The 13,183-nt window shown below is 53.9% G+C and overlaps 1 protein-coding gene across 1 annotated transcript in view; it reads left to right on the top strand.

Moving 5' to 3' along the window:
* Positions 1–275: 275 nt before the first annotated feature.
* The window catches only part of ITGA11 (integrin, alpha 11), a 55,850-nt gene continuing 42,942 nt past the window's right edge, over positions 276–13,183 (top strand). The window contains exons 1-2 of the mRNA XM_009892083.1: positions 276–312; positions 7,862–7,970. Coding sequence (XP_009890385.1) covers positions 276–312; positions 7,862–7,970 — 146 coding nt within the window. The remainder of the gene's footprint in view (positions 313–7,861; positions 7,971–13,183) is intronic.

Here is a 13,183-nt window from a genome sequence, read left to right as displayed (position 1 = left end):
AGCCACCACGGCCCTGTTGGGAAGCCAATCCCTAAAGGGTGCCGCGGCCGTGCGAAGGCTGTCCCCTCTCCCGTCCTCTCCTGCTGTACCTCCTACAAGTTTTGCTCGTCCCTCCCACTCCCTCCCAATGCTCGCCTTCTGTCAGGGAGCCGGGAAAAGCTGGGGATAAGGAAAGGGCTCTTCGAGAGAGGCTACCAGTCTGGCTGGCTGCCTCCCGCGGATGCTCGGGGCCGGGGAGCAGGCCAGCCAGCGCTCCCATAGACCTCCCCAGCGGGATGCTCCTCGCCTGCTCCCTCTGCCTCCTGCCTGGGAAGCGCCTGCTCCCCCTCCTGCACCCACCCTCGATTCCCCAGGCAAGGGGAACGCACCCGGGAAAAACTTATTGCTTCTTTGGGAAAAGTGCTGGAGAAAGCCCAGGGTTAATAAGGCTGCTGGAAAAGTCTTGCCGGGAGAGGGAGGGAGGGAGCGAGGCGGTGGGTGCCTTCGAGGCGGGCGAAGGGGAGTTGAAAGGGATGGAGACCTTTGATGGGCTCCCAGGAATGAGCCGGGCAGGCGGGTGGGCAGCGCAGCAAACTCCCGACCCCCCTCCTCGGCTGGGCTGCAGTTGGAGAGGGATTACTTAGTGTTTTTCTGAAGCATCAGATGGCGGGAGGAGGGGGGAAGCCTCCCCCCCCCCCAAAAAAAAAAAAAAACCAAACCCAGACCCTTTTACCTAGAGTTAACTTTTGTGACCCACAGGTGGTTTGTCCCATTGCACAGGAGGGGGCTGTGCAAAAGAAAAGAGCTTGGGGTTAAATAAGTTAGAAGAGGTTTTGGGAGGCGAGTCTGCAGCTTCCCCCGTATGGCTCGGTGTGTGCGGGACGAGTCCTGCCGGGGGCTCGGGCAGGAGGGGGGCTTATGCTTCTTGCCGACCCCTCGCCAGCACGCTCGGGCTCACTTCTTGCAGCAAGAGACTCCCCGGCAACAGTCATTTTTTGCTGCAATTACATCTGGCATCCTCCCACACGCAGCCCAGGCTCCGAGCAGCCAGGCTGGGACCGCTCCGTGCTAAAAGCGGGGGGAAAAAAAGGGACTTTTCCCCACTACCAGGAGTACTGCCACCGGCTCACGCCTCCCCACCAGCCTGCAGCGCTTCTGCCACCGCAAACATTTCTGAACATCCCAATGGAAGAGGGTTTGGGTTTGGTTTTCTGGGTTTTTTTGTGTTTTTGGTGTTTTTTTTTTTACTACTTCTATTTTTTTCCCCTTTCTAATTGCACTGTTGCTTGATCCTTTCAAGCAAGCCGCAGCGGAGCTGCCTTTCTTTGCTTAATAGGGAACATGTGTCTGCGCCCTGCATGGCGGCGGCGAGCGTGGCGGGGCGCGGGGCTGCCTGCGTGGAGCACCGAGACGGCGGCGCAGCCCCGACCGTGCTTACGTGGGCGACCGAGCCGGCGGGGCGAACTCCCCTCATAGATCGGTGCCGGTTATTGCAGGGTGTAGTTGGGGGATGTGGCAAATTGGCAACCGGACAGAAATCCTCCACGAGAGCCTTTCTGCCCACGGGGGTTTCTGCCTGTGCGTGGAATGCCCAGCGATGGCAGCGCTGCCGCAGCAAACGTGAGCCGTGTGCCAGCGGGAAGGGTTAATGCTTCCAGCGCTCCGCGGTGGTCTCTGGATTCGGACGCCTTGTGGCTACCGGACGATATATTTTGCCGGGAATAATACTGGTGTTTCCCATCTGGACTAAAAGCAAGTTTGTGCGATGTGTGGGATGACATCCCCCCCCACCCCGGGGCACTGGGCTGAGCTGAGGGTGGCAGGTTTGGGATGCGCATCCTTGGGAATGGTCCCTTCACCGCTGCCTGTCCCGATGCACACCCGGTGGTGCTTTGCCCGAGGGAAACCCCCCTCCTCGCTCTCTCCAGTGGACCCAGGGGAACCTCCTGCACTCGGCCTCTGTCACCGCTCCTGCGTCATCCCACGGGCTGGGAGTCCCCAGAGGTACCGTGGCATCTCTGGCGCTAGCTTGGCTATTACTTGTCACCAGCAGTAGAGCCAAGGGAGGAGGCAGGCGACGCCGATGCCCGGCAGCCGGTCTCCTTCCAGTGCTGGGGACCTCAGCGCGGTGCCTCTGTGCACAGCCCAATTTGGGGACAACCCACAGTGTCCCTACACTTTGGATCAGGCCATCTCCTCTGCCCCAAGGCTTCGATGCAAGCAGGGTGCAAGTCTGGGCCAAAAGTGGGAGAGCCCGGCCAAGGGGTGCTGAGCCATGGCTTGTTGAAATAAATGCCTTCAGTGGCCGTGGGTTGCTGGGTGTTCGCTGACACGGTGTGCTGGCAGGGAAGCTGCGACTTCCAGAAGGATCCAGGGAGGATGCGCTGAGATGCGGTAACCTCCCTCGTGTCAGACCACGCTCCTGTTTTCCTTCACTGCTTTGCTTTTCCAGAGAAGGTAGTCAGCCTCTTCCCTCTCTAAAAGGGTCACCAAATGGTAAAACTTGCTTCTTTGGGATTGTATAGGTGGGTACCCAAGGCATCTTTGGGCATCTTTGGGATTGTCCAGGTGAGTACCCAGTGCATCTTTGGGCATCTTTGGGATTGTCCAGGTGGGTACCCAAGGGACCCCCCCAGTCCAGGCTTTGATGGTGGGTACTTAATTCTGGGCGGCTGCACAGCCTCAAGAGTGGGGCTGAGGGACTGCACCTCCCCACCTACAAGTTGTCCATCCTCAGGCCAAGGCTTGGCCAGGGAAGGTCTGTTAAGCAACCCGCCCAAGGTGCATGGGGCTCTGAGAAGCCAAAAACCCCCACGCCCCCCACAACCTATTGCTTTCTTGGTGTCTCCCCATAAAAGGGACGATCAGTGACCTGCCACTATTTATTCCTGATGCCGTTTGCGTTATCGCTAACGAATGTGCTGCAAATGAATAATCAACACATTCCTTAGGGCTGCAAAACATGGCCATCAGAAGGCTCCTTCCCAGCTTTTGGGGGGCCAGAACGCTGGAATTCTGGAAGCACAAGGTACTCGTGTAGCTAACGCCCCAGGGCCGTTTGTCAGAGATTTTGTGGGTAACCAGGAATGTTACAAGACACGAGCGGGCGATGACTGATCCTCTGTTCATCCTCAGTATTCCCTGGCTCTCCATCCACTGCTGCAGCAGCCACCAAACCCCGGGGTTGTTTCCTAATAGCTGATGACAAACGCTGGCTTTGAGATAGCGACCTGAAGAGGAATTTGCTGCTTTTCAACATCTCGTTCAGCAAAGAACACTTGATGGGAATTAAAGCTAGAGGGAAGCGCAAGGACACGTGGCCCGCTCTGCTTCTTCTCAGGGCCTGCTAGCTTTTGCCCAAATACCCTAGATCAAACTTAAAGGTTTTCTAATTAAGCTAAATATTTCAATCCTAAGCAAAGAAAAAGTAGTGTGCGTGGCAGATGGGTTGCAGAGGAGCATCCGATGCCACCAAGGCCCACGTGGTGGTGGGGATGGAGTCACAAGAGCCCAGCCCAGCCCATCACTGGGTGGCTAGTGGCATCCCCAGGGATGCTGAGGATGGAGGGGTTGCAGTGGTGATGCTGGGGTCCATGGACCCGCTGCCCCATCGCAGAGGTCACCTCTCCTGCATGGGCTCGAAAGATGAAAGAGGAAGCGGGCGTGAGAACAGCAAGGCAAGTTTCAAAGTGCCAGCCTGAGCTGCTTGACCCCGGCACGCTCCAGGTTTTTGGCAGACGTGAGCTTTCCCCTGTCCACGTGCTCCCGGGCTCCTCCAGCCAGCAGCTCTCTCGTCCCCGCAAGAAAGCAAGAGCCCATTGTGGCACACGCTCTTCTCATGTCCCATCTACACCCTTTTCCTCGGGTCACCTGTAGTGTCCTCAAATCCTATATCCCTCCTGTGCTGCCCCTGGGGACCTGCAGCAGCCCGACAGCAGGCAAGCTGCCTTTGCCCCAGAGAATTTGGCAGAAGAGCCCGTGAGGATCCAGATGTAGGTTCCCATGGGCCCGACTCAGCCGCAGCCTTTGAGATGCTTCTCCCACCCGTGTCACTGCCCCATGTCGGCTCGGCCTCTCTCTAGAAATTCTGTCCCAAGAGTGCCAAAAGCCAGAGAGACAGGCTGGGTTTGCACGATGCAGTCAAAAATGTTGACTGCATTTTCCTTGCAGTCAAAAAAAGAAAAAGAAAAAAAAAAAAAAGGAAATTCTTCCGGCAGCTCCACTGCCCGACTTGCATCTCCTTAAATTGTAAAGGTTTGGAGCGAAGGCAGCGAGCTAAAGCCCCAAACCTTACTCGGCAGCAGAAGCAGCCTTGGGGCATCCCAGCAAGCGCCGCTGGGCTGCGTCGCGGCACCTTCCCGGGGTCCCTTTGCCAGCGGTGGATGCCGTTACCTGTCCGAGGGATGCAGGCAGGAGGCACAGAGGTACGGGCAGGAGGACGGTGCTGGGGCCCCACCAGCATCTCCCTCTCAAAGGTTTCCCTTACAGGGAGGACTTATTTTTATTCTTTTTTGGCAGAAAAGGTGGCTTTTATTCCCAGTATTGTTTCCCAAATGTGTTTTGGTTTTTTTTTTTCTTTTCAATATTTGATCTGACAAGAATCAAAAGTTTGGACTCGACAGAAGCTCCAGTTCGGAAAGGAGGTATTTGAGGCTTCCTGCCTTGGCTGCATCGCAAGCAAAACATGTGGCTTTTGGTCACTTATTTATGACAGTGATGTCACTCCTGACAAGAAAATGAGACTTGGTTCTTCGGGTTGCTAAATCTCCTTGACAACCTCTCAAAAAGCTCCCATTAGTTTAAGCCAGTTTAAATATTCTCTGATTTATTTTTTTTTTTCTTCCTGCCTCGAATGCACCCACATCTGTTGACTTTCTGAAATTCCTCCCCTCTGCCATCTATTGCATGGAAACTTTTTTTTTCCAGATCATTTTGTTTTTCCAGCCCCATCGCCTCCCCCAGTCCCCGCTACCTGCTGTAAGTGGGATGCTCCGGCACGGTGAGCGACACTTCTCCTGATTAACGGACCTTTGCACTTAATGAAGAATTCACGCTATTTATTTGGGGGTTTATGTCGCTTTTCGTGACCAGCCTGGCTGCCTTTTGCTACACGATGGGGTCCCAAAGCAAGGAGGTGTGGGATGGGGGTCCCCCACTTGTCCCACTGTTCCTGTGCTCCCCGAAAGCCTCTGCTCAGGGTTCTGCCGTGCAAAAGCAAAGAAACTCTGCTGAATGCAAAAAAAATCAGGAGAAAACCCGTCACATCCTCTCTGACATTTACTCTACACTCATGTGATGAAGATGCCTCTGCATTACCTGGAATTGAACCTTGTTTGAAATACTTCAAAAAAACCCTCCCCAAAAGACCCCCCTCTTCCATCCAGGTCTGGGGCATCACCCCGACTCGCCGGTGGCAGCGATGCGACACCCCAGGGTGCCCCCAGCTCCCCACAACCTCCCCTCCTCCCCGTGCCCATCACTCCTCTCCATGGCCAGTCCTGGCCTCTGTTTCTCCACTGGGTAATAGTTAAGTCAGAGGAGGTTTTAATTTGTTTTGTAATGTTAAATAAGGTCAATCTACCACAAAATATGCTGGCTCTCATCCCCCTGTCTCCTTTTTTTTCCCCCTGCTTTCTAGAATTTCTTTTTGTAGGACTTTAAAGCTCCTTACCTCAGCTCTCCTTGGCGAGACTCCGCGGTTCTCTTCTTACGGAGCCAATGTTGCAGATTTGTTCCTTTGACTGCAAAAAAATCAGGTTTATCCCTAACATTCCTACCTATAAAAACACTTTCCATCCTGAATTTTTCTGCCTGGGAAGCGGCATTCCCAACCTCTCCTGTTGACAACCCCTTTATGCTCCTATAAATACCAAACGTGATCCTTCTGCTGCTTTTAAAGCGATCCTTACGAGGAGCGCCGGGTTCTTTCATTTGCTACCGCAGCTACTTTCTGCCTGAAGGGGAACAAAGAGCTGGGATATCCTGGCTATTGCACACCCTTCCCTGCAGCACCGTCTCCCGTGCAGTCACTTCTTGCTGGGACCTGCTCCGTGCCCCTCTATGCTTAAGCAAACCCACGGGAAAAAACAATATCATGAATTAAAAACACCTCGCTGTAGAAGGCGTGCACCATTTGCAGCCGTGCAGGGTTTGAACGTGATGCTGGCCTGAGCCAACGCGTACGTGTCTCCAAATAAAGACATCAACGAGGATATTGTGGGCTCATACCTGCTGGCTATGGGACATGGACCTGCTGGCTATGGGATGGACCGTGGGATGTGGGATGTGGGTGGCTGCAGCATTTTGCAGCCACCGGTAATAGAGGCAACGCAGCACCAGAGCCCCGCGGCACAGCGGGTGCTCTTCTCCCCTGCCTGGGGGTGGTCTTTGCCCCCAAATACTTTCTCCACTGAACGCAGCCAGGAGGGCTGTGGGCACAATTCGTGGCAGCTCCTGCGCCCATGGATGGGCAAAGGGGCATCTCCAGCAGCTCCGAAACACCCCAGTCCTGGGGAGACTCACTTGACGCCCCTGTCCTCACACCCTGCTGCTGGGTCCGGCTCCTGGTGGAAGGTGGAGATGTTAGCCCCATCCCCCAGGATTTGCTCCCTGGCAAGCAACTGGCTCTTGAAGGTTGACCCACGTGAGCTGTGAGCACCAGGCTCCCCGGAGCTGGGATGCTGTGGCCTGGGATCCTGCTCCCACTGTCCTGCAGGAAGGGGCGTTCCACAGAGCAGCCCTGGGGAGAGGACTAAGCCCAAAAATCACCCAACCCAGGTCTGAGCATCCATCCTCTGGGACATCCCTCTCCAGACTCAAGTTTCCCTTGCAAACCCCGCAGTGGCACCGGCTTTCACTCACACGGGAAAGGTGACTCCCGCTTTTGGTTCTGTGGTACTGCAAACCCTCAGGGATGGCAGGAGGTGGCCCATGGGGACAACTGGGATGGGTGATGGGCTCCAGACTGGGCACATCTGTTATGGCCACACATTTCCTGTGTACCCCCAGCTGGTGGTCCCTGCTGGGGTGCGTGGGGACATGGTGGTGGCCATCTCCACCACGAGCAGCTGCTGCTCCACAGCTGGAGGAGGAAAGTGTTGCAGAGCAGTGTCACCCATCACAGGGGGCTTGAGAAGATGTCAGAGGGGAGGACATGCCCATCCTGGCAGCCTGGCCTTCAGCTGATTCACTCTTACAGTGGCCCAGAGGAAAAATACTCTTTCTTTTATGAACCAGAAACACACTTTTGCTTTGGTAGCAGTTGTGGGTGCCAGCTCAGCGGCTCTGAGGAGCACCTTGGTGCCTGCAGGGGTGAAGCTCCTTTGCAGGTGTGCTGGGGAAGGGGGCTGTCCTCCAGGGCTTGTGCAGCTGTGGCCATTAAACCCTAAACGAGCCCACTTAAAGCTGCAGCCCCAAGGCTGGGTACTCCCCCTGGGGCTCAGAGCAAGAGAGAGCGGTGCTGGGTGGTTGCAGGTAAGGTGGGGTTGGTGTGCTTTGGGTCTCGCAGCCTCCTGTTCATCGTGGCTGGCTGTGGGAATGTGGTGCCACAGAGCTGCTGCGATGGGGTAAAACCGCCTCTGTCTTGCCTGGGACCCTCCTGGGGAATGCTGTGCATTTTAGGGGAGCAGCATTCCCAGGATGGATGAGGTTGGAGCCACCTCTGGAGAACATCTGGTCCAAGCCCTGCTCAAGCAGGGTCACCTAGAGCAGGTTGGCCATGGCTGTGTCTAGTTGGGGTTTGAATGTCTCCATGGGTGGAGACTGCACAGCTTCTTGGGGTGACCTGTTCAGTGTCTGACCACCCTCATAGTAAAAAAAAAAGTCTTTTCTCCTACCATCCAGCACCTTCACTGATGGGATCCTTCTTTTCTCTTCCCAGGGTTCAGTGACACCTTCAACATTGACACCAAGAGGCCCAAAATCATAGCTGGCTCTAAGGAAGCATATTTTGGCTATACAGTGCAGCAGCATGACATCGGGGGGAAGAAATGGTAAGTGACCTCTGCGTCAGGCTCTGAAGAAGAGGGGATCTAAAGCAGCCTGCCCGAAATGCTGAATATCTCCTCCTGCTCCATCCGACCACAAGTTTGGGGTGGGCAGTGCTCCAGCTCTAAGGGAAACAGAGTTTGTTCTTGGTGATGATGATGTGAAGCCAGCCTGGGCAAAGTAGAGAACAGAAACCCTCTTCCTTTCAAAGAGAGGCGTTTTACGTGAGGGATAACAGCATATTTTGTATTTGATAGAGTGTGTGTATGGAGGGTGTTGTGCTGTGGGTTCTGCCCAGTTCTCGGTGGCAGGTGCTGTGCACGGGGCTTTGCTCCAGGCAGGTTCACGGTTCCTTGGGGCCCCTTAGTCTCTGACACTTGCTGGAAACCCATCTGGGTTTTGGGTGGAGGCCATCCTATTTTATATAGTTTCCACCAAAGAGCTGTGGTCTGCAGAAGTGCTCAGACCTGCCTGCGTCTGTCATGAGTGCAAGATGAGACTCAGATGGGCTCTGCTCGGGTGTTGGGTTTCGCGGTAGGGTTTGCTCCTCGCCAGGGCTGATCCCCTTTGGGGGTTTCCCCACAGATGTTGGCAGAGACCCTTGGTGCTCTCTAGGAGCACATCTGGATGCTGGAGTGATGAGGGCAGCTCAAAAGCCCATTAAATTCCCTGCAACTTGATTACTATGGAGCTGAATGATCTGCCCCCATGGGTGGGTGACAGCCAAGCTTAAGGCAGCAAGCAAATGTGTAATTAATGCAGATGGACACCTTTGAAATTCAAAATTCAGACCAGCGCTGCCTTTGCATGATCTTTGCCAGTGCTGGAGGGGGCTGTGGGGCCGGACCCTGTCCTGTGCCCTCTGCCAGGAGGAGCAGGGAGGTTTGGCTTTAACCCTGGTCTCCCCAGGTGCCATCAGCACAGCCCCAACCCGCCCTGTGCTCGCTGCTTCCCTTCTGTTTAACGGAGGGTCGGGGTCAGCCACCCAGGCACGCCGCAGTGAGCCTTTCTGCTGGCTCCGGGCCACGGTTTCCCACAAGATTAAACTCTTTTCCCAAACAGTACCATGTCCCCAGTTAACGGGGTGATGCTGATGCTGTGGTCCCCGTGCTGTACTGGGGCTGTGGGGGCCATCCGGGCTCTGGTGCTCCCAGCTGCATCCCGGGGAACCATTTGCAATTAAATCCACATTGATTTTTTTCCACTCTCTGGGTCACCATTTCCTTCTGCCGTCCGGCAGAGACCTGAGTTTCGTATTCATAAAGCTTTGAATGGTGGGATAAAGTTCCACTTTCCACTGGCAGTGTGTGTTCTGGGATGGGCTGGGAAGGGAGGGGGTTGTCTGGGGTGCAGCCCATGAAGCTGCCTCTGCCCCATGGCAGAAATGAGTCCTGAGCAGGTATTTTAGCACTCAGTATCCCCTCTGAAATTCAGAGACTCACACCTGTATGGGGGTGATAAGCTTTTCCACTGCTTCACCTCAAAAACGAGCTCAGGGCTGCTCATGACGGGGCTGAGTCTCCCCAGAAGCGTGACCATGCCAAGTCCCAGAGCATCCTTGCCAGGGGGACATCCCCATGGTCCGTGAGCAGGTTTGCATGCACAAGTTGGGGAGCTTTCTCCTAGAGCTGACCCTGCCTGGGGCCACGTCAGGGACCGGGTGGTCTCTTGGGATCCTTTTCATCCTTGCTGTCCGTCAACCTGTGCTATGGGACTTTCCCAACCAGCCAGCTTACGTTTAACAAGCCAGAAACATCTGGTGTGGAACACAGCCCTCCACCCTTTCTTTGCTTGAGAATATTGACATTTACACAAATAAATGCTTTTTTGGGGGAGGGGGTAAAGCATTTTGGGCAGCCTGACAACACAATTGCTTGGGGCCAAAGCCACCAGAGCACGGCATAAACACTGCTGTTGAACAGTTCCAACAAATTCCTGCAACGTTCCCTGCTCGAGACCTGGGTGGGGATGGCTGATGTTAAGGGGTGAAGTTGCTTTGCTTGGAGTGAAGTCTTCCATCCCCATCTCCCTCCAGGTGATGCTGGGGCACAGCTGGGCAGCACCATGTGCTTAATTTCTAAGGGAATATCAGCCCAGCCTGGTGTCTCCATCCCTCACCTGCCCACGGGCAGGGCCCAGGCACGTCTGCGAGATGGTGGGATGGGGACCGTGCTCTCCAGGGTGGCTGATCTGATGCTTCAGAGCATGCGAGCTCCTCATTTGCACAGACCTCTGCTGTAAAATATTTTCTATCGGGAATGGCTCCAAAACCCCAAAAATGCGGTGGTATTTGCGCTGGCCCCTGCAAGAGGCTGTGGCTCCGCAGAGGTGTTTACCAGGTCAGGGCTAAGCCTTGGGAAGGCTGTTCAGCGATCACGGTTCTCCGAAGGAGATAAAGAGTGGGAACCGAGCGTCTCTGCCATCACACTCCTCCCTTCCTCTGCTTCTGGAGAAGATCCCTTTTCCATCTCTCATCTCATCCTAAACACACCAAAAATCTCCCCTTGGAGGAGAGCAGTGTAAGCGGGTGTGAATGCCACACAGGCACCTTCTTCCAAGATGCTCAATAAATGACAAAATGATGTCGGTGGGTGCAGGTGGTGGGGAAACCCTCCTGGGACCGCAGCTGAGCCTTGCTCCCAAGGAAGGACCCTCCTCGCCCTCCACCCTGGGCAGGAGATGTAGGACGTGGATGCAGCTGAGCCTGTCCCATCCCTCGGAGCATCTTGCAGATGTCTTGGCTGAGGCGTGCAATTCCCCCCATGTCCCGCAGGGTTTGGTGTCCCTGCCAGGTGGGGATGGCGGCAGCAGCCAAGCCGTTGGGTGTTCGGCACCCGCGTGGGCTGGTTTTGCTGATGGGCAGAGATTTCTGCCCAAAGTGAGCTCTCTGAGGGAGAGGCCTGTGGAGATTGGTGGAAAACACCCATTTTTTATTTTTTTTTTAATATTTTCAAGCCAATTGTAGCTATAGATGCTGTTTTAAGCATGATCCTGGCTGCACCCTGGCAGAGAGACTGAAATTCCTATGCCGTTTGGGGCCTTTTATGCTTTTTTTTTTTTTTTCCTCATGCCTTTGAGGTGCCACCATCCCTGGCAGGGTGGTCAAGGGTTGGCTTCCCTGGGGACCAGTGAAGGGAGGATTTTTGCCTCCTTTCCCAGCAGGACACTGGAGCAAAGACCAGCTCTGGGTCATTTTGGCCCTTCCCTCATCTCTCCTGCCAGCATCAGGCAGGACACAGCTGTAGTGTTCCTCTCTGTCGGTTCCTCTGCATGAAAAAAATGGATGTTCTCTGCACAGAATGAGCGTACGTACATACATAAGTACGGCATGTATTTGAATATGCAATTATGTAGTATAAAATGTCTATTAAATATGCGTACCCAGTTAAAAAATGAAGCCACCATGACTCACTCTGGTTAAAGGATAAATGACTGAACAAACAAAACATCTATAGTATAAACCAAGGACGTACAGAGAGAGCAGGATAATAATTGTGCCACGTCTCGGCCAACCCCAGGAGCTGGCAGGAGGCAGAAGAAATGGAGATGCTGAGATGAAACCAGTTGCTGGTAAGGCAGAAGCCAGACGAGCATCCTTTGATACCATCCCAGAGGAGTTCAACAAAATCCACTCAAACGCAGAAGAGTGCAGAGAAACTAAATGGTTATCTCAGAAGCGTGGTTCGACCAGGAGCGATGGTTATAACAACGTGCAGAGGCCCCGCTGCCAAATACCAAATGTGGAATCTGAGGACTTTGGCACCTATCCTTCAGTCTGAGTCTTTTAATGCTGCTTTTGGCTAGCGTGGATGGTTTTAGAAGGATTTCAAAGCAGCTTTAATATTTATATTTATTTGTTTGTGTATAGAGGCATATTAGAGTGTATACAAACTTATATATAATATTCTTTAGGCAAATTTTATTCGTGACTATTTCCCTTTTTCTAACCTTTCAGGGAGGGAGACAGATCATTTGCACGTGGGGGCTGTAACCGCAGCCCTGATAGTGGAAAATCTGTGAGGAAAGAATTCAGATTATTAAACTCCAGGGGAAAGAAATGCTTGGATATACACCGCTCGAAAATCTCATCAATTTGTGGGGTGGCTTTTCCCTGCTCACCGTCTTCCTGAGCAGCTTTCAGACCTCCCTCTCAACACTTTTTCTCCCTTTTTCATGAAGCTGGAGGTGCAACCCAAGTGCTTTCTCCGAGTATGTGAATGGAAAAAATGACAGCAGGTTACCAAAACTCATCCGAACGTGCAATGTAGCTTCGTACAGCAGCGGCAGGCAGGCAGGCAGCGTTCCCGGTGCAGGCAGGGCAAGCAGTGCCCGGCAGTACGGGGTCTGAGCATCCCCCGAGCTGGGCATCTTGGGTGAAACCCAGAGGAAACGAGAGCTCCTGTGCTGCTGCCCTTGGGATAAAGTGGCCTGGCAGGAGTTTTGGTAGAAAGAGAGGGAGTTACAGAGCGGAGATGATCGTGGTGTTGACCTGAAGGGGTGACCTGGCTCGGAGCTCTTCCTCTGCCCCAAGTCATACTTTAGTTCATGCCATTTTGGGGGTGTTTAAGGTATGGATCACATTATCCAGGCATGTTTGTTGCTGTGGATGGATTTCTTTGGGCAAAATACTTGTGTTCGAAGATAAAAAGTGTTTCCACAAGTGCACATGGGATGTATGTCCCTCAAAAATGGAAGCTTCCATCCCCATGTGCGCTCGCCTCATGATGCACATGGATGTGTGTGGCAAATGTGAACTGGAATCGCCTTGATTTTGGAGAGCAAGTATTCTTAGAGGCCCAAAATCAGGTTAAAAAGGGGGGAAAAAACATTCCTTCTGTCTTTCATCTCCCCTCTCCCGATTGCTTCCCGTCATTCCAGGAGCAGGAGCTGTGTCACTCCCTAAAGCAGGGCGAGAGGACCCATTCCCTCCTCCCATGTGTACACGGGAGGATACGCCAACCACCGCCCTCTGCTTTCCGTTGCCACCAGATGCCCCAGTACAGAAGCAGGAGAGGCAAAAGTGGCTTAGGACGGGGGTGGGTTGTGCCCCCCCGGGGCAGCCGTGATGCTCCACGCAGCGCGTGCCGGGATTGCTGCCCCACATCGGCTTCTGTCTGCGGATTGAAAGTTTCCAGCTATGCAAAAAATGAAGCTTGAGAAGAACTGGCTGTGGAAGGAAAGCCCTGGGAATAAACATCCATTAGCCTTCAGAAGCCGT

This window comes from Charadrius vociferus, unplaced genomic scaffold, assembly GCF_000708025.1.
Source record: "Charadrius vociferus isolate BGI_N301 unplaced genomic scaffold, ASM70802v2 scaffold249, whole genome shotgun sequence".
Taxonomy (NCBI): Eukaryota; Metazoa; Chordata; class Aves; order Charadriiformes; family Charadriidae; genus Charadrius; species Charadrius vociferus.
The sequence above is the reverse complement of the archived record's forward strand: the minus strand, read 5'-3'. Positions and strand labels throughout refer to the sequence as shown.